The sequence below is a fragment of the Neodiprion virginianus genome, chromosome 5 (assembly GCF_021901495.1).
Source record: "Neodiprion virginianus isolate iyNeoVirg1 chromosome 5, iyNeoVirg1.1, whole genome shotgun sequence".
Lineage (NCBI taxonomy): Eukaryota > Metazoa > Arthropoda > Insecta > Hymenoptera > Diprionidae > Neodiprion > Neodiprion virginianus.
This window is the reverse complement of record NC_060881.1, coordinates 31679999-31703792: the sequence shown is the minus strand read 5'-3', so window position 1 is coordinate 31703792 and position 23794 is coordinate 31679999. Positions and strand designations below refer to the sequence as shown.

General features: G+C 39.2%; 2 protein-coding genes across 2 annotated transcripts; both read left to right on the top strand.

Annotated features, from left to right (window-relative positions):
* The first annotated feature begins 1119 nt into the window (after positions 1 to 1119).
* On the top strand, positions 1120 to 8473 carry LOC124305631 (uncharacterized). Its single transcript, XM_046765211.1, has 15 exons — positions 1120 to 1352; positions 1499 to 2110; positions 2246 to 2860; positions 3191 to 3496; positions 3935 to 4258; positions 4432 to 5025; positions 5220 to 5519; positions 5648 to 5766; positions 5845 to 5995; positions 6325 to 6549; positions 6641 to 6797; positions 7028 to 7283; positions 7376 to 7707; positions 7796 to 7901; positions 8076 to 8473. The coding sequence occupies exons 1-15, from the start codon at positions 1289 to 1291 to the stop codon at positions 8199 to 8201; spliced, it is 4287 nt and encodes a 1428-aa protein (XP_046621167.1). The 5' UTR covers positions 1120 to 1288; the 3' UTR covers positions 8202 to 8473.
* A 966-nt stretch (positions 8474 to 9439) lies between these two features.
* Positions 9440 to 22873, top strand: LOC124305630 (uncharacterized). Its single transcript, XM_046765210.1, has 17 exons — positions 9440 to 9503; positions 10180 to 10782; positions 11324 to 11689; positions 15905 to 16510; positions 16646 to 17260; positions 17591 to 17896; positions 18335 to 18658; positions 18832 to 19425; positions 19620 to 19919; positions 20048 to 20166; positions 20245 to 20395; positions 20725 to 20949; positions 21041 to 21197; positions 21428 to 21683; positions 21776 to 22107; positions 22196 to 22301; positions 22476 to 22873. The coding sequence occupies exons 1-17, from the start codon at positions 9440 to 9442 to the stop codon at positions 22599 to 22601; spliced, it is 5250 nt and encodes a 1749-aa protein (XP_046621166.1). The 3' UTR covers positions 22602 to 22873.
* Positions 22874 to 23794: the final 921 nt, after the last annotated feature.

Genomic DNA, 23794 nt, shown 5'->3' with positions numbered 1-23794 from the left:
ACAACGAAGAAGGTTACGAAGGATTTCATAAAAATTTCGTTTCATAAATATGCGATCTGTGCCGAAAGCTCTGGTCCTAAGTTAGAAAAATGAATGTTAACCATTTGGCGTGAACCAAAATACAAGGATTTCAATTATTAGCGAGCGTGGATTCCTCTCGAAAAATGACGTCGATATAGGATATGATTGAATCGATTTCAGTATCTTCCAAAAATGGACTGTAAAAATCCACAGGGTTACCCAAACTTGGACTTGCTTTTTTGCAATTTTCAGAGCTCGGAAGCTTTTCATGTCAGAATCGTTTCGCAGGACTCTTTTTCGACTAATTGGACCCTCAGGAATACGAAAAAGATATCAAAAATAGCGTAGGACCAACAAAAGAGAAATTGCAAAGGAAATATTCAATTTTTCGACTGTACCTTTGGGTACGATGATGTACACAGATTAGACGCGATTATTCGATGCATGTATTATATATTCTTGGCTTTGCCGTACCACAACGATGGGCCGTTGGATCGAGCTTAAGACCGAGTAATGGAAGATGACTACGCCATCGAATGATCAAAGGAGTACGTTGTTACAGTTGACCGACAATTACAATCTACACAAACACCCGAGAACATTCCGACTTGTCGATAAGCGAAGGTGTACAAGGTTTTGTCTTCAAGTTGAGCTTTGATAACCCTTCGAACGTAATTCGAATAGTACTTGAAACATTAAGCCAATTAAAAAATATGCATTTTTCAGAACTTTTATCGACCTGCGAACATCACCCGATAGATAGAACAGACGATGCCTGACGAATCCATGATGCGTGTTACGATATATTTACCGTACCGATATACAAATGTGATGAACATTGTACGTGCAAATTGACAGGCGATTCCGCGTCATGTTATTTGCTAATAATTTTTTTGTTTTTTTTTATCTTTAGAAGCATCGCGGACACGAAGTTCTGATGATCACATTATGAGGAACTATTCGTAAGGGAATTTCAAAGCAAAACCAAGGCACTGAGTATTTCTGCTTGAAGTCGCGCTTTCTCTGAGTAAAAATGGAGATAAGGTAGACAAAGAAATGAGCTTATACTTATATTGCGGTCATTTCGCAAAGAGAACTGCGGAACACGCTGCGGTTAGATATCGTTATGCACCAAGTGCAGTGACATCAGAATAAGTTTCATTTTCAGCTGATGCAGAACGACGTTCAGAGTTTTTAAAGAATGTAGTGATTTTCAAGAATCCCTCAAGTATCTACTGGATAGTAATTATTATCATCTTACTTAAAGATGCGCGTGATTCTTTCGGTATTTGTTTGTTGTATCCTGGTTCACACCACATCTGTACATGGACGTGAGTGAAAAATGCCATTTTTTTCAATATACCATCGAAAGTTCGACATTTTTTCATAGTCAACTGGGCTACAAGCGATTCTTGTTACCCGACGAAAACATCGTCACCTCAGCTGGATCTGATAATTGTCCTTTTATCTGTTTTAGTGCGGTTAAGTCAAGATGCGTGGATAGTTTTTGCAACACCAAATGAACCCGCAGTTCTCTCGTGTGAAGTTGTAACTGATCATCCGTCAAATTTTACGTGGATGAAAGTGGGAAATGGTGAAAGCTATGAGAATGTTGACAATTCTACGAAGAAAAGCAAGTTTTGGCGGAATGACGAAACTCACGTTACTATGGAGCTTTACTTCACAAGCGTCACGACCGAGGACTATGGAACTTACATATGCATAATAATAACGTCAACTAGCCGTACTTCGATTCCTGTCGACCTCGGAGAATATCCAATTGATTTTATCTGGACTGTCGCAGTTCATAACCCAGAATCTGTTCTCATAAAGTGGAACTTCGACTTGTTTTACCCAAGTCACTTTTATTCGTTTGGAATTGAGTATCGGGAAAATGGTACGAATCAACGACTACGGACACCCTTACTTTCCACTCCGGAGCGAATTGTTACTACAGGTTCTTACACCGTAAATGCATTGAAACCCAACACCGTATACGAATTCAGGGGCCTAATTTCAGATCCGAGGGATCTGATCTCCGACAAAGACTCTCACGCTTTTTCAAGATGGGTGACGACGTCCGATAAAGGTTTACGCATTTACTTATGTCAATGTATCATAAGAACTTAAATTTCGAAAACGTTCTCCAACCGGAATTGTATTTTGTGTAACTATAAAAATATTTACTAAATCTGATCGTGTTTTTGTTTACTGCCATTTTTAGTTTCCGCAAGGATAGTTCCATGGCGTACCGTTGTTATTGTTAGGGCACACGAACGTGCAATTTTGTCATGTGACGTGATAGGGAATCAAATGACAGGCTTCATCTGGCAACACAAGGGAAATTCAAGAAATTCAACCAATATTTGGTCGAACAACAACACTCATGTTACAATGGAACTGGAATTTGCTAATGTCACGACCGACCAATCTGGAGATTACACATGCCAGGCGAACAGTTCCGGCCAACTTGTATCAGCGCAGATTATTCTCCGAGTCAGTGAATTTGATTTTGTCACTTGGAAGGTCGGAGCGATTGGAACAGATCGAATTTACGTCAACTGGAACTATACAAATATCATTAACGATTTTACCCATTACTATAACGAATATATTGGACTTACAATTAAATACAAGGCAGATAATACAAATGAGTGGCACGGACCAGGACAGATTTTCAATTCATCCATTGATTCAGTTGCAAGCCACTACGCCATAAGTGGATTGAGAAATTTCACTCTCTATCAAATCACTATCATATTCGATTCATACAAGCGTCAATTTCATGGTGTGGTAGAATCCGTCGTTCTTTCAAAGTGGGTTTCAACGCTTGAGAAAGGTACACTTTTTATCTTATTCATCTTAGAAATCAGTCTTCCCTTTCATAAGATGCAACGTGGTATTTCGAAAGCAAGTCTTCGGTAACGATCTGGGTAGCTCAGTGGTCAGAACAGTTGCCCGGAAAGCGAAAGGTTCCGGGTTCGAATCCCGGTCGGGTTCAAGCCTTGAAATATTTTTTCCGAACCCGCCAGACATGCATGTCACAAAGCTTAAGAATAATCATGTCGTACATATCAGATAACATTTATTGGTTATGAAAGGAATGGAATTACGAGCCCAGCGTGGCTCAATGAGTAAGATATTCCCAAAGATTGAAATTTCTGTACAGAACTGGATTATGTTCCAACTGTGCGGATTGTGAGACAAATTATGGACACAATAACGATCAGATGGTCGCAACCAGCGCCAGAGCTCCGGGAATACATTGACGCCTATCTTCTATCAGTCGAATACAGTAACAAGACAAACAGACATTTTCGTTGGGAAAAGTATAAGGCTGGATACCATGATGAAGCGGTTGTGCACCTTTCACCTTCTATCAGTTATGATCTGCAGGTGCGAGCTTGTTTCGACGATTACTGTCCCGACCAGCATGCAAGTGCCGTTATGGAAGGCGTCATGACCAGCGATACAGGTAAGGATTGAGTTTAGTATTCGTAACTTACGGAACGAACGTGAGGTGAACCATCGTTACACATTCCAATTGTTTCGATGAGAACGTGAGTGAGACTTACACACCAGTAAAATGTTTACATGGTACGAAACACTACCGGAGTTTGATTGGTATCGATTGTCTGAAAATTTATCATGGTCGGTGATTTTTTGTAAGAAAATATAGGTGATCTGGAAGCTAGATTATCTTAAAACCGAAGGGTAACCCTTAGAAATTTCATTCAATGACGGAATCGGGTGGTTAGACTTTTATCAAGACCTTGAGTCACCTTTGACATGCAGAAAAAATTGATTTCGATAACAAGTAATCATAACCAGGATACGAATTAGAGATACGATACCGTAAAACACCGCGTTAATGTCAAGTTCGACAATGAACCTGAACAATACGATTTTACAGATGGAAGACAACACTCACGTGAAGAGCAACATTCAAAACCTGATACGGAGTTTCCAGTACTGACAATCGACGTAACTCGAGATGAAAAAAATATTACTACAAACAGCAATGCCTCGTTCACTTGCAGCATCAGTGTTCAGGGATACGAGGGTTGGTGGACCAAGAAAGGGAATCGCGTCAGGTCTCTCAATCATTCTGACAACGAGATCAGCTGGACTGTAATTGTGGAAGATGCTAGGGAAGGAGGCAGATACGCTTACACCTGTGAAGCAAGGATGTCAGATGATTGGCGCACTAGTAAAACAATGCTCGTTACAGTGATACGTAAGATTGACTTTGCACGAATAGTTAGACAGAAGTGATAACAGTATAAATTGTCCTTTATAAGGCAAAACAGCTTGTCGATGTATGTGAATAACGTCCACTACTCAACGTACTGAATTTGAATTGATAGAAATCAAGTCTATTGGTTGTTAACTTATCTTTCTTCTATTCAGTGCCCGCGGAAAATGTAATCATAGATGCTGCAACGGTGTATTCGAGGCCATTCGATCCAACCATTCTGTCGTGCGACTTCTTTGGATATCGATTGTCGAATTTCAAGTGGCGAACATTCTGGACTTATGGCGGACGACAATTCGACAAAGTTTCCAGTGTGTCAAAGTTCAACGAAACTCACATCAGGATAACTGTGTCAAATTCAATTGACGCCATGAACGTGGATACTGGGAAGTACGAATGCGAGGCGACGAATCACAGACTTCAATACATCCGCGGATCCATTCGTCTCGATGTCGCCAACGAATCACCCTTGCAATTAAACGCCTACACCATCGGGTCCAAGCTCGTTTGCTTACGCTGGTTCGACATGGAATCCCGAGGAGACACGCATCTGGTACAATCTTTTCAAAATGGTTCTCGTGACTGGCAAGATGCGTTTTCGGTGCCAGTTGTAGGAAACAAGTACTATAGTGGCTACGTTGTGAGGCAATTCACACGCAACACTTCCTACTGGTTCAAGGTCGTTGTCGTCAGCGCGGGTGAAAGACTCGCAAGCACTTATTCCAGCTGGATTACCCCTACGGAAAAAGGTAGGTAATCGAATCACGGGAAAGCGATGCATATTGAAATGAAGTTCAACTTGATTGATTCAAAGATTCCAGGAAAGTTCAACAAACGTCCACGATATAAGACTATGTCCGTTAGTCAGTCCGGTTCAATCCAGTGAAATGTCTTGTGACGTGTACACACCTGGATGGTTAATGGAAATCTATTTATTCCTCAGACATTGCGTACTTTCCGAACATCACCTTGACATCGAAGTCGAGAAATTCGATCGCTATCGAATGGCCGATTCCAACAGAAGAGCTACGTGATCACATAAACGTGTACCAAATATCAGTCAACTACACGTACAATGGGAGCAAGATTGTTTATTCACAAAATACTACGCAAACTCATTTTGTTCTGGGAAAACTTCAGCCTTTAACCAGCCATGACTTGGAAGTAAGAGCTTGCTTCAGTGCCGTTAGTACGGATTGTTATTCGAGTGACGTTCGGAGAGGGGTTTTCACCAACAGCATAGGTATGAAAAACATGTGTTCGAGAACACGAAAACAATATACATATAACGTCCGTGAAACAGAGCTATTTATCTTGATAAATAAAATACTGTATAACTATCCGACTAAACTTAATTAATTGATACTCTAGATGGGGAAAACATTACTCCATATGAGGAACCCGGGACTCAAGTCGAAACATGGATAACTCGGATAGGAACAGTTGTGCTCCTTCTCATCGTTCTGGGAACCTGGCAGTTTTACAGTAAAGTATGAAAGAAAATTACTAAGAACTCTCTGTAGTTTAAACAAATAATGGCCGCGGAATATTTCGTGTCTCATTGTCAGTCAAAGAAGCGGAAGATTGCTAGAGAAAGACTCGCCTATTTCTACTGCGAGGAACCGATTTTTTTCAATCCAGAACTTGCCATCAGTGATCAAGCCGATTTATTACCTTACAATAAGAAATGGGAATTTCCACGAAAGCTACTGAAACTTGGTATGTATTCTCGTCATCATCACCACCGTAGAAAAAGTAAGTTATGTGACAGAAGATATTGTGTAAATGCTTCGTGTGATTTGAGTTTGAATTCCTCTCAAGAGTCCAATCGTAGTTGTCGCAGTGTTAAATAATTATGCGTTGTCAGGTAAGTATTGAACTATTTTTTACTTTTTCGAAACGTGAATCAGCTCGTTGGGACTTCGTTTGACAGTGATGGTCAGTTGATTTGTCACACTGACAATAAGCATATACAATACTTTGCGTACATGAAATCAGTCACATTGTTCTCCTTACGGGGTCTAACATTTATGTTTTTCACAAAATAGACGAGGAACTAGGAAGTGGCTCATTTGGAATAGTCTGGAAAGCCAGGGCGAAAACGATCCGTCGACCCGAGGCGATTTCGGTGGTCGCAGTCAAAACGGTACGACCAACAGCCAGCCTTCGCTGCATGAAAGCCCTTCTTCGCGAACTCAAAATTCACATCTATCTCGGTCACCATCCTAACATCGTCAGCCTTCTTGGTGCTTGTACGAGGAATCTTGATTACGGTGAGTGTTTCTGCATATTTTAACTCCCTATTGAGACTTTGAAGCAAAAGCGATCATTCGTAAACTTGATTCATACCATGGTCACCGACAGGCCAACTCTTAGTCATCGTGGAATTTTGCCGCTTCGGGAACTTGCACGACTACTTGTGGCGCTGCAGGTCAAAGTTCGTCGACGAATTGAATACCGACTCCGAGAAAATCCATGAATTCCATGCTGATGCTGACCCGATCAACGTTGAAACGAATAGGTAAAGGAGATGTAGTGCTTAATAGCAGCCAGTTACAGTGCATCAAAATTTCATCAAATGACAAATCCTGGTCCTTCAAAACCTTGCAGTATCGATTACATTTGCTACTCAGCACTAACTCGTACAATAAATAATTAAACTCATGTATCCATGCATTGGAATTGTCGAGTATGACGTTTCTGCCCCATCGTAAAGTAATTTCTCTCACACATCGTCTTATTCTCGAGCAGTACAAACTCGGCACTGCGTCAGAATGATACCACTTCATTTGTGGAAGATTCATGTGACAGCAACGATCATCCGGGTACCAGTACAAGGGTGGAAGATTTGGCCGCCGACAGCAACTCGCAATCACCGGAAATTAAACCATCGTCCAAGTACCCGGGTGATTTCACGAATGCGGAATTGGATCCGGTTCGCACGCAAGACTTGGTGTCTTGGGCTTGGCAGATTTCCCGCGGCATGCAATATCTTGCGGCTAAAAAGGTTGATGTCAGGAATTTACGACTGGGATTCCGTACACGGTTATCCCGGTTCAGCTCCACCGAGAACAAACCAGACCGTTGACCGTGTTTCAGGTGCTGCACGGTGATTTGGCAGCCAGGAACGTACTGCTTTCCGAAGACAACATCGTCAAGATATGTGACTTTGGCTTGTCCAAATCCCTCCAGGAAGACGACAATTGCAAGGACGAGGGAAACGACCCTCTTCCCGTAAAGTGGATGGCCATCGAATCGCTCAAAGACGGAATATTTTCGGTAAAATCGGACGTCTGGTCGTTCGGGGTCGTTTTGTGGGAATTATTCTCGCTCGCCAAAACTCCTTACCCCGAAGTGAACCCCGAAAACATGTGCAAAACACTTATCGATGGTTATCGCATGAAGCAACCTAAGTACGCACCCAAAAGCATGTAAGTATATGTGCTTCTATTCATCTGGCACGTCAACCAATCATTGTTATTCTACGTTCTAAACCATTTAACCTGGCTTCCGTCACAGTTATCGGATGATGCTGCAATGTTGGAAAGCAAATCCATCAGATCGACCCTCTTTCGTTGATCTTGAGCGCAGTATCGGTGATCTAATAGAGGACAAAGTGAGAATGGTAAGCTGAACGTTCTTCTTCATATACTCGTCATTTTATCCCTACCTTGAAATATGAAGTCTAGTGTCCAATTACATCAGATCTTGACTCAACGTTAAAAGGTAGAAAAACGAAACAGCACATTTCTTTGAAAATCCTTGGCTCACCTGATTCTTACACGAGTACATGTTTCAGCATTACATCGAGTTGTACAGTCGACGTTACAAGACGTACACCGAAATCACGGAATTCCGGAATACAAGGACCCCCGAAAATCATGATCCAAACATCCTACAGGAACCAAGCGAACCGCATGATTGACGTTTTATTACCCAGGCTTTAGATAATAAATTCATTCGGTCAACAAACGTAATTTCTTACAAACTTCGCCTAATCAACTTTCACTAAAACTTCAAGAACCTGTCTTTACCCTTCTCACGATGATTTTACCAAACTTTTTCTGACTTCGGTGGATCGTATACTGAGAGAAATTTTTAGTTCCGGTTACCGCTCAGTCGTTAACTATTTTCATTTTTTACCACAATCGAAAAATATAGTTCTGGGTAGGAAATGAAAATTAGTTTTATATCTGTTACCGGGAAGTCTAGTATCCGTTACTGTTCTTTCTCATTACGATCACTGTCGCTATATTTTCTTGTAACTGTTGCGAAAATTTAATGCTTGTGCAACAATAAATTGATGTCATAGCCTTGTTTAAATAAAAAAGTAGAATAAACTGAACAAACTGATTTTGCGTTGCAATTGCACCTCAAATTCGTACCTTAAACAACTGCAATGAACCAACAGAGCCGCAAATTTTATTTCAATAATTGATTAATTATGCGATATTAAAATTCAGTCTGTTTGAGAAAACAAAAGAACCGTGACAAACGATTTTGTTACGACGCATTATAAATCCGTTTCAGATTGAGTTGATTATTCCTCATGATTGATTAATTTTTTTTGCAATTTTGTATTAGAAGCGTTAATAACATTTTTATTTACTCGACGTGGTCGATAGAACCGTTAAGAAAAATTTTCAACACGTTTTGATTATCACATTGAAAAAGGTTCAGGTCCTTACTTGTTATTGTTCGTCACGTATAAGTTTTATCAAGGCAACCAAGCAATTTTTGCACGCGGCACGTTTGACGACGTAATTTTTCCTTACTCAGATATGAAGTCGAAACCAAGGCACTGAGTACATATGTACTTAAGACTGCAGTTTTTTTCAGTAAAAATGTTGATAACATAGACGAGAAGACCGGCGGTTTTTCTGGCGATATAATTTCGCATGGGAGAACTCTGCGGTTACATATTGTTAGGAAGCGGCAGAAAAGAAATTAAAATGAGTTTCACCGCCGGTTGAGGCGGAACGACTTTGAGCGTTTGTTAGGAAACGTTTGTTTAGCTAATAAGCACGCTCCACGACTTAAAAATAAAGTGATTTTCAATCAACGGCGATTTTGGGGATCAAAAAAGTTCGCCCGCGATTGCAATATTATTGGCCAATCGGATCAGAGTAAATGAAGTCGTGAAATATCGAATAGACCCTGAAGATGCGGGTGATACTTTTGGTATTAGTTCGTTGTATCCTGGCTTACGATAGACGTGATCCCTCGTGTAAGTAAAGAAAATTCATTGTTAATCTGCCTCCCCATAAGAGAAATTCACTCGCACGGGAGCCTTGACGTTTTTACAAATGCTGACTTTGCGGTATGCTATAATAATAATAATAATAATGCTCAAGCATTTATTCAGTATGATAGTTCAGTCCAAAAAAAATTTCACTCGCCACTAAATTTATTGTTTAATGGTAGAAATGTCCAGTAACCGTAGAATTAATTTTTTTTAATGCAAAAAATTGTCGTTGAGAAATTAAATTCAATGGTCAACGTATTATTTTTTCATTGGGAATTTTACAACCCTGTCACTGTATAGCCGCAAATGATGGGCGCATCGAACCTTCTCGCTAAATTCTGCTCCCCATTTGCTTTTTCTTGGATTGCGTTGATCATTATATGAATTAAAAGAAGAAACTTTTCATTTTTTTAATCTCGAGTGGAGAGAAGTTCTTGGAAATTGGTGAACGAAGTTTCAAAGTTTGACGTTTTGAATTGACCCATTTCTTTCTTTTTTTTTTTTACTTTTTTTTATCTTGAGTTCACGTTGTACGATCGATAATATATGCCAGTGGAAACAACAAAGTGAAAAACGAAAACGACGTCAAGTATTCAAATCGTTAATTCAAAGTTTCACAAGAGTAAAATTGTGCCAACTGTTATGTTTCCCATTTCAGGGCGTAAGGACATAATTGCTGACGCGTCACAAGTTTTGGCGAGGCTAAACGAACCTGCAATTCTGTCATGCAACATTACGAGTGAGCACTTCACAAATTTCACATGGCTAAAAGTTGGGGATGACGAAAGCGAGGAGATTGTGCTAAATCCCGCAACCAAGTTATGGTGGCACAACGAAACTCTCGGTACAATGGAGCTTAAATTTACAAATGTCACACCCGAAGACAATGGATATTACATTTGCACGGCGAGAAGATCTAATATCACTAGTTACGATTACGTGGGTCTCGGAGAGTTCCCATCTAATTTGAGTTGGACCGTCGAAGTGCGCGGACCAAAAGCCATTTCCATAAAATGGGACATCGGCCGGTTTTATGGCCAGTATTGGAACTCGATGTTAATTCAATACAGGGAAAATGGTACCGATCAATGGCTAGGAGAATTCCAATTTTTTACTCCGGAACGAATGCCTTCTGCAGGCAGTGTCGTCATCATGAATGAATTGAAATCTAGCACCGTTTACGAAATCAAGGGTGTACTTCCGCTTCAGAGACGTGATAGCGAATGGCGTTACGCTTTTTCAAAATGGGTGACTACGTTTGGTAAAAATCTACTAATTCATTTTCACCTCACCGACATATCATTAAAGGTCAAAAATCATTTAAAGATCTTAAATAACTTTTGAAAGAGTAAGTTTATTATGTAATTATACCAGACCTTTTTTTGTAGACCGTTCGAATTTCTGTATATTTTTCTTAAGACGCATCGTTAGTTAGTTATAAAAATCGGAAGAAGCAAAGAACAGTTTTTCAGTCTTTATTTACATGCAAAGTAGAAAAGTGCGATGCTCAAACTTTTAATGTTCACATTAAGAGCTGAAATTTTTGGCAAGCGTACTTTTATACCTAAAAGAAAAACTTTTGAACTTACGTCAGAGAAAAAATAATAATTTTTTTTTACACACATTATTCTGTGATCGTTTTAAAGGGCATCGGAATCTCTTTGAATTAGTGAGTTGTATAACCGCATTCGAATGGAAAGTTGAAATGTCAAAAGTAGGATAAAATTTTCACAGCGGACACTGAAATTTTATTTTCTGTATGCACGAAAATCACCCACCGATTTTTCTATTTTCATTCCTAGTTTCCGGAAGAATTATTCCAGAGGCCAACACCGTCATTGCTGAATCAACCGGACGTGCAGTTCTCTCATGTGACGTGATAGGGGGTGGAATCACAAATTTTATGTGGCCAGAAGTTCGAAATTTTTCCGAAAAATATTCTACCAATTATCGCTGGAACAGTAAAACCCACGTTACAATGGAACTGGAATTTGCTAATGTCACACTCGACGACTCTGGAGACTACAAATGCCAGGCGCAATGTCCCAAAAGCCTTATATCAGCAAATAGCAGACTTCGAGTCGAAAACTTTCATTCTGTCCTTCTCAAGGTCGGAGCAATCGGAACAGATCGCATTTACGTTAATTGGAACTATACAAACTTCCTTGGCGACAACAATATTACATACAACAAATTTTTCTCCAATAAATCGCCAATTACGGTATCGGTGATTATATTGTACATAGTATCGATGTGTTACACATTTCAAATCGGCTGGACGATAAGTATAAATTGACTAATTATAACGAATTCTGCGGTGAAGAAGTTTGACTGTGAATTTGAATGATGTATTTACCACGAAAAAAAAACAGTGTTAATGTAAATATATTACGTATGATAAGTAGGTATGTAATATTGCGTATATATACTAGACTGTGTCCGAAAAAAATTGTGTTGTCAAATTTGAAGCTGTTCATTCAATATATTACAGAGGACACGAAATAAAACCGATTCGGAAAGGACTTGTTGAAATCGTTTCCAATTTTGGGGTCGTGGAACTTAAAAATGTGTGTGTTTTGAACCGATTCGTGTCATTCTCAGACATTAAAATTTATTGCTTTATTATTGAAATTTAATGAAATACGTGACATATGATACTTCAAAGCTGTTGGTGATATTCATTTAGTATTATAATCGTTAAATTCAATTTTTAAAGGGTCGATTTTTGTTTCTTCAAGAACACGTAACGGTCTTTTGGTTATTTAACTATAACTAATGACAAGTTTCAGTTTTGGGATAATGGACAGTACGAAGAAAAAGAGTAAACGATGAAAAATTTTTCCGAAAATGTTATCCGAAACGATTTTACGTTTTTTAAAATACGTCCAATTTTCACGGTGCCAGAGACAAATAATGCAACAACAAATTGTAATAATAATGTGGTAGATTGTAGCAATAAATTTTAATTTCTGAAAATGATACAAATCGTTGAAAAACACGCAATTTTTAATTGTGCAACCGTCAAATATGAAACGATATCATTAAAAACTCTTGGTATCGTTCTCACTTTGTGTCCGCTGCAACATATCGAATGAGCAGTGTTAAATTCGACGGCACAATTTTTTTGGCAGAGTGTAATATATGCGTATTCGATTAGGGGCACTTGATGTTTAAATACGTTACCTTTAATATACCCAATAATACGATAAACGCAATGCACAAATAGTCGATGTATTGGTACAATGTAACAAATCGAAGTTTTATGAATCTTTGATAGAAGTTTATGTGAAATAAGTTGCTAACTTGGAATTGCAAACTATATACAACATAATTATAAATATACTAAATATCAATTATTATCATTTAAGAATAGAGAACGTATTTCAAACTTTTTACTTATCGTTGAACGATACTATAATTTATCTAAATTTTTTCATAGCCTACAATTTATACGTTTGTTTTCTCTTTCTTATATTAAGAAAGCGGCAAATATCGTGCGTCTCTTCGTTTGATATTCACATCATCGCGAATTTATTATACGACGATTAATTCAACATCGATTAAACAACTCAATACAACTGTTATTAAATAATTTACGCTTGGCGTTTCATTTCAAATCTTTTATACAAAAGAATTTATAAAAATAAGGTAAAGCTATGTTGCTATGGATTATAAGTTCCTGTATGTTGATTATTTTGAGACCGCTAATTGACGTCCGTAACCGAAAATACATGACGATAAAGTTGTGGTGTTATTATCTTTGCAATATCGTGCGATAATATGTGAGCATTATTTTCCTCGCTAATAGTGAAAAAAGTTGCTCTAATATTAGCGAATTAATCCAACAACATGATTGATATTTTAAACGTGAGCATGATATTATGTAATCGGATGAAAACGGTTAACAATAAGTAACAATAAATAGTCAATTGTTTCTGATAAAAAATTTCGTAATTAAATAAATAATACAACGTTAGGACCTTATATATACATATATATATACTCACTTAGATAACTTTGATAAAACAACTGACTCGTGAATCTTATTAAACGAACTAACTTATCGGTACGACGTTTGAATTATTGCTTTTGTGAAGAAACTAAAATCAAAACAACGATTGTCGAAATATCGTAATCAGTTGATTCGACAATTGATTTGAATGATAAAATTCCTCATTCACAAGTTTGCAAAACTATTCGAAGATCGAGTTTGATCGCGTTTCTGTCAATTTGTTCACACGAATGACGAGAACAGCTGAACTTACAAATTTATTACTCAATTAATTGATGACAAATGCGCGTCCGTCAAAAAATTTGATAACACTGTACTTGATAATATTGTAAATAATGTAAATACTCCGTTGTGGTTGACTTATTACATACACGATACAGCACATGTAAAATATATTTCGCGTGTAAATTTGAGTATCCAATGCGTGAATTTGGGAAAAAAATGTATGTACTTTTTTCTATGTACGTACGGCATGAAAATTGTTTGAAAAATTGTGCCATATTTCTTTCCCACTTGGCAAAATTTTTATTTGCGAGTATGAGACCCACACAACTAATTGACATTTTTGTGATTGCAGAAACTTGACCTTTGATTGTTTCTACCAGCATCGTGAAATTATCCATAATTATGCAATATAGATTTCGTCAAGTTCGATTACGTTGGTTTACAACCGAAGAAAAAATTGAAGTGGAAAAAACAAAGGAGACGACAGTGAAATAAACGTAGACGAATAGTTCGTAAATAGCTAATTGGAAGCCAAGGAAGGAGGAAAATATCAATTGTTTTTTTACTGTATATCCATAAATCAGTGAATACTTTGCGCGATGGAATAATTTCATAAAAATTTGTTTCATTTCTTCTCACATCAGTTACAACGAAGAAGGTTACGAAGGATTTCATAAAAATTTCGTTTCATAAATATGCGGTCTGTACCAAAAGCTCTGGTCCTAAGTTAGAAAAATGAATGTTAACCATTTGGCGTGAACCAAAATACAAGGATTTCAATTATTAGCGAGCGTGGATTCCTCTCGAAAAATGACGTCGATATAGGATATGATTGAATCGATTTCAGTATCTTCCAAAAATGGACTGTAAAAATCCACAGGGTTACCCAAACTTGGACTTGCTTTTTTGCAATTTTCAGAGCTCGGAAGCTTTTCATGTCAGAATCGTTTCGCAGGACTCTTTTTCGACTAATTGGACCCTCAGGAATACGAAAAAGATATCAAAAATAGCGTAGGACCAACAAAAGAGAAATTGCAAAGGAAATATTCAATTTTTCGACTGTACCTTTGGGTACGATGATGTACACAGATTAGACGCGATTATTCGATGCATGTATTATATATTCTTGGCTTTGCCGTACCACAACGATGGGCCGTTGGATCGAGCTTAAGACCGAGTAATGGAAGATGACTACGCCATCGAATGATCAAAGGAGTACGTTGTCACAGTTGACCGACAATTACAATCTTCACAAACACCCGAGAACATTCCGATTTGTGTCGATAAGCGAAGGCGTACAAGGTTTTGTCTTCAAGTTGAGCTTTGATAACCCTTCGAACGTAATTCGAATAGTACTTGAAACATTAAGCCAATTAAAAAATATGCATTTTTCAGAACTTTTATCGACCTGCGAACATCACCCGATAGATAGAACAGACGATGCATGACGAATCGATGATGCGTGTTACGATATATTTACCGTACCGATATACAAATGTGATCAACATTGTACGTGCAAATTGACAGGCGATTCCGCGTCATGTTATTTGCTAATAATTTTTTTGTTTTTTTTTATCTTTGGAAGCATCGCGGACACGAAGTTCTGATGATCACATTATGAGGAACTATTCGTAAGGGAATTTCAAAGCAAAACCAAGGCACTGAGTATTTCTGCTTGAAGTCGCGCTTTCTCTGAGTAAAAATGGAGATAACGTAGACAAAGAAACGAGCTTATACTTATATTGCGGTCATTTCGCAAAGAGAACTGCGGAACACGCTGCGGTTAGATATCGTTATGCACCAAGTGCAGTGACATCAGAATAAGTTTCATTTTCAGCTGATGCAGAACGACGTTCAGAGTTTTTAAAGAATGCAGTGATTTTCAAGAATCCCTCAAGTATCTACTGGATAGTAATTATTATCATCTTACTTAAAGATGCGCGTGATTCTTTCGGTATTTGTTTGTTGTATCCTGGTTCACACCACATCTGTACATGGACGTGAGTGAAAAATGCCATTTTTTTCAATATACCATCGAAAGTTCGACATTTTTTCATAGTCAACTGGGCTACAAGCGATTCTTGTTACCCGACGAAAACATCGTCACCTCAGCTGGATCTGATAATTGTCCTTTTATCTGTTTTAGTGCCGTTAAGTCGAGATGCGTGGGTAGTTTTTGCAACTCCAAATGAACCCGCAGTTCTCTCGTGTGAAGTTGTAACTCCGTCAAATTTTACGTGGATGAAAGAGGGAAATGGTGGAATCTATGAGAATGTTGACAATTCTACGAAGAAAAGAAAGTTTTGGCGGAATGACGAAACTCACGTTACTATGGAGCTTTACTTCACAAGCGTCACGACCGAGGACTATGGAACTTACAGATGCATTATAATAACATCAACTAGCCTTACTTCGATTCCTGTCCTCCTCGAAGATTATCCAAATGACTTTATCTGGACTGTCGCAGTTCATAAACCAGGATCTGTTCTCATAAAGTGGAACTTTGACTTGTTTTACTCAAGACACGTTGATTCGTTTGGAATTGAGTATCGGGAAAATGGTACGAATCAACGACTACGGACACCCTTACTTTCCACTCCGGAGCGAATTGTTACTACAGGTTCTTACACCGTAAATGCATTGAAACCCAACACCGTATACGAATTCAAGGGCCTAATTTCAAATCCGAGGGATCTGATCTCCAACAAAGACTCTTACGTTTTTTCAAGATGGGTGACGACGTCCGATAAAGGTTTACGCATTTACTTATGTCAATGTATCATAGGAACTTAAATTTCGAAAACGTTCTCGAACCGGAATTGTATTTTGTATAACTACAAAAATATTTACTAAATCTGATCGCGTTTTTGTTTATTGCCATTTTTAGTTTCCGCAAGGATAGTTCCATGTCGTACCATTGTTAATGTTGAGGCACACGAACGTGCAATTCTGTCATGTGACGTGATAGGGAATCAAATGACAGGCTTCATCTGGCAACACAAGGGAAATTCAAGAAATTCAACCAATATTTGGTCGAACAACAACACTCATGTTACAATGGAACTGGAATTTGCTAATGTCACGACCGACCAATCTGGAGATTACACATGCCAGGCGAACAGTTCCGGCCAACTTGTATCAGCGCAGATTATTCTCCGAGTCAGTGAATTTGATTTTGTCACTTGGAAGGTCGGAGCGATTGGAACAGATCGAATTTACGTCAACTGGAACTATACAAATATCATTAACGATTTTACCCATTACTATAACGAATATATTGGACTTACAATTAAATACAAGGCAGATAATACAAATGAGTGGCACGGACCAGGACAGATTTTCAATTCATCCATTGATTCAGTTGCAAGCCACTACGCCATAAGTGGATTGAGAAATTTCACTCTCTATCAAATCACTATCATATTTGATTCATACAAGCGTCAATTTCATGGTGTGGTAGAATCCGTCGTTCTTTCAAAGTGGGTTTCAACGCTTGAGAAAGGTACACTTTTTATCTTATTCATCTTAGAAATCAGTCTTCCCTTTCATAAGATGCAACGTGGTATTTCGAAAGCAAGTCTTCGGTAACGATCTGGGTAGCTCAGTGGTCAGAACAGTTGCCCGGAAAGCGAAAGGTTCCGGGTTCGAATCCCGGTCGGGTTCAAGCCTTGAAATATTTTTTCCGAACCCGCCAGACATGCATGTCACAAAGCTTAAGAATAATCATGTCGTACATATCAGATAACATTTATTGGTTATGAAAGGAATGGAATTACGAGCCCAGCGTGGCTCAATGAGTAAGATATTCCCAAAGATTGAAATTTCTGTACAGAACTGGATTATGTTCCAACTGTGCGGATTGTGAGACAAATTATGGACACAATAACGATCAGATGGTCGCAACCAGCGCCAGAGCTCCGGGAATACATTGACGCCTATCTTCTATCAGTCGAATACAGTAACAAGACAAACAGACATTTTCGTTGGGAAAAGTATAAGGCTGGATACCATGATGAAGCGGTTGTGCACCTTTCACCTTCTATCAGTTATGATCTGCAGGTGCGAGCTTGTTTCGACGATTACTGTCCCGACCAGCATGCAAGTGCCGTTATGGAAGGCGTCATGACCAGCGATACAGGTAAGGATTGAGTTTAGTATTCGTAACTTACGGAACGAACGTGAGGTGAACCATCGTTACACATTCCAATTGTTTCGATGAGAACGTGAGTGAGACTTACACACCAGTAAAATGTTTACATGGTACGAAACACTACCGGAGTTTGATTGGTATCGATTGTCTGAAAATTTATCATGGTCGGTGATTTTTTGTAAGAAAATATAGGTGATCTGGAAGCTAGATTATCTTAAAACCGAAGGGTAACCCTTAGAAATTTCATTCAATGACGGAATCGGGTGGTTAGACTTTTATCAAGACCTTGAGTCACCTTTGACATGCAGAAAAAATTGATTTCGATAACAAGTAATCATAACCAGGATACGAATTAGAGATACGATACCGTAAAACACCGCGTTAATGTCAAGTTCGACAATGAACCTGAACAATACGATTTTACAGATGGAAGACAACACTCACGTGAAGAGCAACATTCAAAACCTGATACGGAGTTTCCAGTACTGACAATCGACGTAACTCGAGATGAAAAAAATATTACTACAAACAGCAATGCCTCGTTCACTTGCAGCATCAGTGTTCAGGGATACGAGGGTTGGTGGACCAAGAAAGGGAATCGCGTCAGGTCTCTCAATCATTCTGACAACGAGATCAGCTGGACTGTAATTGTGGAAGATGCTAGGGAAGGAGGCAGATACGCTTACACCTGTGAAGCAAGGATGTCAGATGATTGGCGCACTAGTAAAACAATGCTCGTTACAGTGATACGTAAGATTGACTTTGCACGAATAGTTAGACAGAAGTGATAACAGTATAAATTGTCCTTTATAAGGCAAAACAGCTTGTCGATGTATGTGAATAACGTCCACTACTCAACGTACTGAATTTGAATTGATAGAAATCAAGTCTATTGGTTGTTAACTTATCTTTCTTCTATTCAGTGCCCGCGGAAAATGTAATCATAGATGCTGCAACGGTGTATTCGAGGCCATTCGATCCAACCATTCTGTCGTGCGACTTCTTTGGATATCGATTGTCGAATTTCAAGTGGCGAACATTCTGGACTTATGGCGGACGACAATTCGACAAAGTTTCCAGTGTGTCAAAGTTCAACGAAACTCACATCAGGATAACTGTGTCAAATTCAATTGACGCCATGAACGTGGATACTGGGAAGTACGAATGCGAGGCGACGAATCACAGACTTCAATACATCCGCGGATCCATTCGTCTCGATGTCGCCAACGAATCACCCTTGCAATTAAACGCCTACACCATCGGGTCCAAGCTCGTTTGCTTACGCTGGTTCGACATGGAATCCCGAGGAGACACGCATCTGGTACAATCTTTTCAAAATGGTTCTCGTGACTGGCAAGATGCGTTTTCGGTGCCAGTTGTAGGAAACAAGTACTATAGTGGCTACGTTGTGAGGCAATTCACACGCAACACTTCCTACTGGTTCAAGGTCGTTGTCGTCAGCGCGGGTGAAAGACTCGCAAGCACTTATTCCAGCTGGATTACCCCTACGGAAAAAGGTAGGTAATCGAATCACGGGAAAGCGATGCATATTGAAATGAAGTTCAACTTGATTGATTCAAAGATTCCAGGAAAGTTCAACAAACGTCCACGATATAAGACTATGTCCGTTAGTCAGTCCGGTTCAATCCAGTGAAATGTCTTGTGACGTGTACACACCTGGATGGTTAATGGAAATCTATTTATTCCTCAGACATTGCGTACTTTCCGAACATCACCTTGACATCGAAGTCGAGAAATTCGATCGCTATCGAATGGCCGATTCCAACAGAAGAGCTACGTGATCACATAAACGTGTACCAAATATCAGTCAACTACACGTACAATGGGAGCAAGATTGTTTATTCACAAAATACTACGCAAACTCATTTTGTTCTGGGAAAACTTCAGCCTTTAACCAGCCATGACTTGGAAGTAAGAGCTTGCTTCAGTGCCGTTAGTACGGATTGTTATTCGAGTGACGTTCGGAGAGGGGTTTTCACCAACAGCATAGGTATGAAAAACATGTGTTCGAGAACACGAAAACAATATACATATAACGTCCGTGAAACAGAGCTATTTATCTTGATAAATAAAATACTGTATAACTATCCGACTAAACTTAATTAATTGATACTCTAGATGGGGAAAACATTACTCCATATGAGGAACCCGGGACTCAAGTCGAAACATGGATAACTCGGATAGGAACAGTTGTGCTCCTTCTCATCGTTCTGGGAACCTGGCAGTTTTACAGTAAAGTATGAAAGAAAATTACTAAGAACTCTCTGTAGTTTAAACAAATAATGGCCGCGGAATATTTCGTGTCTCATTGTCAGTCAAAGAAGCGGAAGATTGCTAGAGAAAGACTCGCCTATTTCTACTGCGAGGAACCGATTTTTTTCAATCCAGAACTTGCCATCAGTGATCAAGCCGATTTATTACCTTACAATAAGAAATGGGAATTTCCACGAAAGCTACTGAAACTTGGTATGTATTCTCGTCATCATCACCACCGTAGAAAAAGTAAGTTATGTGACAGAAGATATTGTGTAAATGCTTCGTGTGATTTGAGTTTGAATTCCTCTCAAGAGTCCAATCGTAGTTGTCGCAGTGTTAAATAATTATGCGTTGTCAGGTAAGTATTGAACTATTTTTTACTTTTTCGAAACGTGAATCAGCTCGTTGGGACTTCGTTTGACAGTGATGGTCAGTTGATTTGTCACACTGACAATAAGCATATACAATACTTTGCGTACATGAAATCAGTCACATTGTTCTCCTTACGGGGTCTAACATTTATGTTTTTCACAAAATAGACGAGGAACTAGGAAGTGGCTCATTTGGAATAGTCTGGAAAGCCAGGGCGAAAACGATCCGTCGACCCGAGGCGATTTCGGTGGTCGCAGTCAAAACGGTACGACCAACAGCCAGCCTTCGCTGCATGAAAGCCCTTCTTCGCGAACTCAAAATTCACATCTATCTCGGTCACCATCCTAACATCGTCAGCCTTCTTGGTGCTTGTACGAGGAATCTTGATTACGGTGAGTGTTTCTGCATATTTTAACTCCCTATTGAGACTTTGAAGCAAAAGCGATCATTCGTAAACTTGATTCATACCATGGTCACCGACAGGCCAACTCTTAGTCATCGTGGAATTTTGCCGCTTCGGGAACTTGCACGACTACTTGTGGCGCTGCAGGTCAAAGTTCGTCGACGAATTGAATACCGACTCCGAGAAAATCCATGAATTCCATGCTGATGCTGACCCGATCAACGTTGAAACGAATAGGTAAAGGAGATGTAGTGCTTAATAGCAGCCAGTTACAGTGCATCAAAATTTCATCAAATGACAAATCCTGGTCCTTCAAAACCTTGCAGTATCGATTACATTTGCTACTCAGCACTAACTCGTACAATAAATAATTAAACTCATGTATCCATGCATTGGAATTGTCGAGTATGACGTTTCTGCCCCATCGTAAAGTAATTTCTCTCACACATCGTCTTATTCTCGAGCAGTACAAACTCGGCACTGCGTCAGAATGATACCACTTCATTTGTGGAAGATTCATGTGACAGCAACGATCATCCGGGTACCAGTACAAGGGTGGAAGATTTGGCCGCCGACAGCAACTCGCAATCACCGGAAATTAAACCATCGTCCAAGTACCCGGGTGATTTCACGAATGCGGAATTGGATCCGGTTCGCACGCAAGACTTGGTGTCTTGGGCTTGGCAGATTTCCCGCGGCATGCAATATCTTGCGGCTAAAAAGGTTGATGTCAGGAATTTACGACTGGGATTCCGTACACGGTTATCCCGGTTCAGCTCCACCGAGAACAAACCAGACCGTTGACCGTGTTTCAGGTGCTGCACGGTGATTTGGCAGCCAGGAACGTACTGCTTTCCGAAGACAACATCGTCAAGATATGTGACTTTGGCTTGTCCAAATCCCTCCAGGAAGACGACAATTGCAAGGACGAGGGAAACGACCCTCTTCCCGTAAAGTGGATGGCCATCGAATCGCTCAAAGACGGAATATTTTCGGTAAAATCGGACGTCTGGTCGTTCGGGGTCGTTTTGTGGGAATTATTCTCGCTCGCCAAAACTCCTTACCCCGAAGTGAACCCCGAAAACATGTGCAAAACACTTATCGATGGTTATCGCATGAAGCAACCTAAGTACGCACCCAAAAGCATGTAAGTATATGTGCTTCTATTCATCTGGCACGTCAACCAATCATTGTTATTCTACGTTCTAAACCATTTAACCTGGCTTCCGTCACAGTTATCGGATGATGCTGCAATGTTGGAAAGCAAATCCATCAGATCGACCCTCTTTCGTTGATCTTGAGCGCAGTATCGGTGATCTAATAGAGGACAAAGTGAGAATGGTAAGCTGAACGTTCTTCTTCATATACTCGTCATTTTATCCCTACCTTGAAATATGAAGTCTAGTGTCCAATTACATCAGATCTTGACTCAACGTTAAAAGGTAGAAAAACGAAACAGCACATTTCTTTGAAAATCCTTGGCTCACCTGATTCTTACACGAGTACATGTTTCAGCATTACATCGAGTTGTACAGTCGACGTTACAAGACGTACACCGAAATCACGGAATTCCGGAATACAAGGACCCCCGAAAATCATGATCCAAACATCCTACAGGAACCAAGCGAACCGCATGATTGACGTTTTATTACCCAGGCTTTAGATAATAAATTCATTCGGTCAACAAACGTAATTTCTTACAAACTTCGCCTAATCAACTTTCACTAAAACTTCAAGAACCTGTCTTTACCCTTCTCACGATGATTTTACCAAACTTTTTCTGACTTCGGTGGATCGTATACTGAGAGAAATTTTTAGTTCCGGTTACCGCTCAGTCGTTAACTATTTTCATTTTTTACCACAATCGAAAAATATAGTTCTGGGTAGGAAATGAAAATTAGTTTTATATCTGTTACCGGGAAGTCTAGTATCCGTTACTGTTCTTTCTCATTACGATCACTGTCGCTATATTTTCTTGTAACTGTTGCGAAAATTTAATGCTTGTGCAACAATAAATTGATGTCATAGCCTTGTTTAAATAAAAAAGTAGAATAAACTGAACAAACTGATTTTGCGTTGCAATTGCACCTCAAATTCGTACCTTAAACAACTGCAATGAACCAACAGAGCCGCAAATTTTATTTCAATAATTGATTAATTATGCGATATTAAAATTCAGTCTGTTTGAGAAAACAAAAGAACCGTGACAAACGATTTTGTTACGACGCATTATAAATCCGTTTCAGATTGAGTTGATTATTCCTCATGATTGATTAATTTTTTTTGCAATTTTGTATTAGAAGCGTTAATAACATTTTTATTTACTCGACGTGGTCGATAGAACCGTTAAGAAAAATTTTCAACACGTTTTGATTATCACATTGAAAAAGGTTCAGGTCCTTACTTGTTATTGTTCGTCACGTATAAGTTTTATCAAGGCAACCAAGCAATTTCTGCACGCGGCACGTTTGACGACGTAATTTTTCCTTACTCAGATATGAAGTCGAAACCAAGGCACTGAGTACATATGTACTTAAGACTGCAGTTTTTTTCAGTAAAAATGTTGATAACATAGACGAGAAGACCGGCGGTTTTTCTGGCGATATAATTTCGCATGGGAGAACTCTGCGGTTACATATTGTTAGGAAGCGGCAGAAAAGAAATTAAAATGAGTTTCACCGCCGGTTGAGGCGGAACGACTTTGAGCGTTTGTTAGGAAACGTTTGTTTAGCTAATAAGCACGCTCCACGACTTAAAAATAAAGTGATTTTCAATCAACGGCGATTTTGGGGATCAAAAAAGTTCGCCCGCGATTGCAATATTATTGGCCAATC

Coding starts and splice junctions, on each gene's coding strand:
- LOC124305631 (XM_046765211.1), top strand. CDS start 1,289: ATGCGCGTGATTCTTTCGGTATTTGTTTGTTGTATCCTGGTTCACACC. Junction 5,996..6,324: donor ACGAAAGCTACTGAAACTTG/GTATGTATTCTC, acceptor TTCACAAAATAG/ACGAGGAACTAGGAAGTGGC. Junction 7,708..7,795: donor AAGTACGCACCCAAAAGCAT/GTAAGTATATGT, acceptor CTTCCGTCACAG/TTATCGGATGATGCTGCAAT.
- LOC124305630 (XM_046765210.1), top strand. CDS start 9,440: ATGCGGGTGATACTTTTGGTATTAGTTCGTTGTATCCTGGCTTACGAT. Junction 11,690..15,904: donor GAACTATACAAACTTCCTTG/GCGACAACAATA, acceptor TATCTGTTTTAG/TGCCGTTAAGTCGAGATGCG. Junction 16,511..16,645: donor GGTGACGACGTCCGATAAAG/GTTTACGCATTT, acceptor TGCCATTTTTAG/TTTCCGCAAGGATAGTTCCA.